General features: G+C 43.1%; 1 protein-coding gene across 1 annotated transcript in view; it reads left to right on the forward strand.

Annotated features, from left to right (window-relative positions):
• LOC107296167 (aldehyde dehydrogenase family 3 member B2) overlaps positions 1-4048 on the forward strand; it is a 22249-nt gene that overhangs the window by 12568 nt on the left and 5633 nt on the right. Inside the window, exons 5-7 of the mRNA XM_015825514.1 lie at positions 391-472; positions 1672-2058; positions 2254-2420. Coding sequence (XP_015681000.1) covers positions 391-472; positions 1672-2058; positions 2254-2420 — 636 coding nt within the window. The remainder of the gene's footprint in view (positions 1-390; positions 473-1671; positions 2059-2253; positions 2421-4048) is intronic.

Here is a 4048-nt window from a genome sequence, read left to right on the forward strand (position 1 = left end):
CCCCCACTGCAGACAATGGATTCATTTAACAACCACTGCATTTGTTTAGTGACTGCCGCACATAAAGGTCATCAAATCAGGCACAACCATGTGTGATGATCTACTTAACAACCAGCACAACTTACAACTGTAATTCCAGGCTCAATAACGGTCATAAGTTAAGGACTACCTATATTACCATATTCTCATTACATCAAAAGCAATTGTCTCAGTTTGAAATTAAAATATTTAAGAAAAATCTTAGTTGCCTTCAATTTACTGCATCCTTTTTGTGTTCCAAATTGCCCCCAAGAGGCTTTTTGTCTTGCAAAGATTCAGGGACAGAAAACACCACCTGTTTGATATGCAGGCAGCTTGACTGGATGTTAACTTCCCTTTTCTATTTTACAGCAAACCTTTGCTGTGGTGACAGCTGGTCCTGAAGAAACAGGAAAATTACTGGAAAATAAGTTTGATTATATCTTCTACACAGGTGATTTTCCCTTTTTGTATATTCTTTTCAGGTTATTCTTTTTAATATTTAAAATTATTTATCAACTAGCTGTACCCGGCCACGCGTTGCTGTGGCTCAGTCTGGTAAAAGCGTGTGTTGCTTTTACATCCAACAGATGGTGCTGTTTTTTAAAAAAAACATGTTTTTACCTGTCACAGGTGTGACGTCTATATAATATAGGTATATAAAAACACGCGCGTATTCAAATGCAATGTCGTGTCAAAATTTCAAAGCAATCGGTGAAGAACTTTCGAAGATTTAAGATTTTGAACAAACGAACATTTACATTTTTATTTATATAGATGATAATTGCACAAAACAGTGTGATAAGCAATATTGAAGTATTGAAATTGAAAGGTTCAAATAATTTATCTAAAATCATCCTTTAGGACCCTGCCACTACCTCCCATCTGCAGTAGAATTTATCTCTGTAGCTAATGCATTGCCTTTCTAGAAGGCCTTGTATATTGCAGCAATTTGCTATGTGTCTTGGTTAAGTAGCTTTATCCTGTCTATCACAGTACAGCTAATGGTAAGTTAGGTCAGGGAAACTGTTGCACCTGGCATTTGTAATTTCACCTGTCAGCAGCTTCCAGATTGTAGATCTTGCCCACAAGTGGTAGAAAAGATGAGCAGTCACACTCTAAGTAGGAAAAAGCCTGTGCTTGATATAGAACTTCAGCTTTTGGAAATAATGAAAAGTATCAGTCTCGGGTGTTTTTCTGCACAATGAAGATACTTCATTTCAACCCACATAGGTTTTCTCAGATTTGCTTTTCTTTTTCATTGCCAGAACAGCTCAAGTTTATATTAACAACACTTAACAGGAATTTGACAGCAGTTTGACATGGGATTTTAATGGACTGTCCCTAATACATTCTAGATCTAAACTGACATTTTAATAACTTGAATGAGGAGTGGAAAAATAGTTATCAATTCTGCAGATGAAACAAAATTGGATGGAATAAAAATTGTAGGAAACACTGAAAAAACAGTTGCTTTGTCAACTGTTATTTACACTTATTGGATTTTTTAAACAATCTGTGTGGAATTTTGCAGAACTGTATGGAAGAATGTGAGAGAAAAAAACAACACAGAACTGAGGACCCTGATACTGGATTGGAGATGTGGGTGTCTGTATATCTTTCTTGACCCAAATTTTTGCCATATCTCTATAGGGAATAACCGTGTAGGAAAGATCGTCATGACTGCTGCAGCAAAACATCTGACACCATTGACTCTGGAGCTGGGAGGTAAATGTCCCTGTTACGTGGATAAGTCCTGCAATTTCCAGAATGCAGCCAACCGAATTGTATGGGGAAAATTCATCAATGCTGGACAGACGTGTATTGCACCAGATTATGTGATTTGTACAACTAAAACACAAGAGCAGTTGCTGCCTTGCCTGCACCAAGCTATCTGTGAATTTTTTGGCAAAGATCCCAAGAAGTCACCTGATCTTGCCCGCATGGTCAATGACAGGCATTTCCAGCGCGTCCGAGCTTTGCTGGAATGTGGCCGGGTGGTCATTGGTGGAGAGACCGATGAGTGTGAGCGTTATATTGGTGAGTATACAGCTTGGAACTGGAGGAAGAGACTTGGAAAATCTATTTTAAATAAAGCAAGAAGACAGACATGTTTTCTGGGGTTTCATATTGGAAATGTAGTCATGGGGAAAGCTAAAACTCTGGTTAAATCAGACAATAAAGTTATAGTATATAAACAGAACAGACCTTGATGTGATCGTTTGCCCATTACAGCTCCCACAGTGTTGGTGGATGTGAAAGAATGGGACCCAGTCATGCAAGAGGAGATTTTTGGGCCCATCCTGCCAATATTCATTGTGAGAGATATGGAGGAAGCCATAAACTACATCAATTATGGAGAACGTCCACTAGCTGTGTATGCCTTCTCCTCTGACTCCAAGGTATATTGTTTAGGTCTAGCATACTGTATGTGGGAGAATCTGGATTAGGGTTAGGCACTGATATTTTTGCTCTATACCTCAGAGGTCTTCTTTGCATTTTAAAAGAATAATCTTTCTCTTTACCTGGGAAGAGAGAAGTTGAGAAAAAGTTCTTAGTGTATGCTGTAAAGTCCTTGCTTGAGAGTAGAATGAGATGACTCACAGTGGTCAGGTTGGCACAGATGGGTGGGTGTGAACAGGTGGGTACAGCCAGATCGGGATAGTTGACTTGGTGCAGCCAGGTCAGCATGGACGGATGGGCGTGGCCAGGTGGGCACAGAAGTGTGGGCGCAACCCAGTCAGCATGGAACAAGTTGCCTTGGCCAAGTGGACATAGGGATAACTGTGTCCCACCAGAAGAAACATCAGCCCCTAAGGACCGCTGGAGCCCAATGGTGGTCAATCCACTGCCCCCAAGAACAACTTCCCTGTTCTCTCCCTTCCTCCTCCTCCTCTGGCCGTGCCTCCTCCACCTCCCCTGCCTGCCTGCTCCTGAGGGATAAGTTGCGGAAGTCTGCCCCCCCCAGCTGCCTAGAGGTCCTGTATTGGCTCAAGCCCTCAGTGACCACTTGCCTGCTTGCTTGGGGTGCTTCTCCACCTGGCACATCGGGGGGGGGGGCAGCATGCCATTGTTCTCCCTGCCACTCTCCAAGGAAATGAGAGAAGAGGACCCCACCCCAGTCCCATTTTCAATCTCTCAACTATTTTACTACAATTCATAGAGAATTTTTATTTCTTTATTTTTGCCTTCCAATTGATTTTTAGCAAATGGGTACTTGGCCCCATCTACAGCATTCGTCATTTTGTGAGTGTGTCTGTGGCACATTTTCAACATTCCAAATACTCGTAGTGGCACAAAAGCTAAAGACCCTTGTTTGTATTGTGACTCATATTATTATAGAGCTGGGACTTGATCAAACTCACGTTTGGAAGATTAAAAACGGGACTCTTAATACTCTTTGTTGTGTCCTGAGCCTGCATCTTGCAGGCTCGGGATGTTGCAAGAGTCCCGGGCATTTGCAGAAGCTGCCCGGGACCAGACTGAGCGGCGCCGGCCTTGTGCGCATGCGCAAGGTGGGAAAAGCCCGCCTCATGATTGGTTGAACTTGCCCGGGGATTAGAGGGTATAAATAGAGGCCTGCGTGCCTCTGCTCTGGTTGTTCGAGAGTGGAGCAAACAATAAAGACTTGTTGGAGATGAATCGTCTCAAGCGCCATTATTCCCAGGACTTAACACTGGCGACGAAGGTGGGATCCAGTCTCTACAGCTAAGAAAAGCTAGAAGACTCACCCAAATAAGTCCGGGAAAGAAACGGCGTGGAAGTCAGCGTTATCTTGCCAGTACGAAATCGCTGGAAGGTGCGTGCGACCGAAGAAGAAGGAATCTTGATCATCGATCATGGAAAGGGTTGGGCAATTAGAGGCTTTCGACGTCTCTCACCCCGAGAGGTGGGAATCTTACGTGGCAAGAGTCGAGACGTATTTTCGCATCAACCAGATTTGAGAGGAAGGCTTAAAGGCTGCCACATTGTTGTGCGTTTGTGGGCAAGACGCCTTTGAGATCGCCGAGAGTTTAATCTCCCCAGTCTC

This window comes from Protobothrops mucrosquamatus, unplaced genomic scaffold (genome assembly GCF_001527695.2).
Source record: "Protobothrops mucrosquamatus isolate PMUCROS unplaced genomic scaffold, P.Mucros_1.0 scaffold2675, whole genome shotgun sequence".
NCBI lineage: Eukaryota > Metazoa > Chordata > Lepidosauria > Squamata > Viperidae > Protobothrops > Protobothrops mucrosquamatus.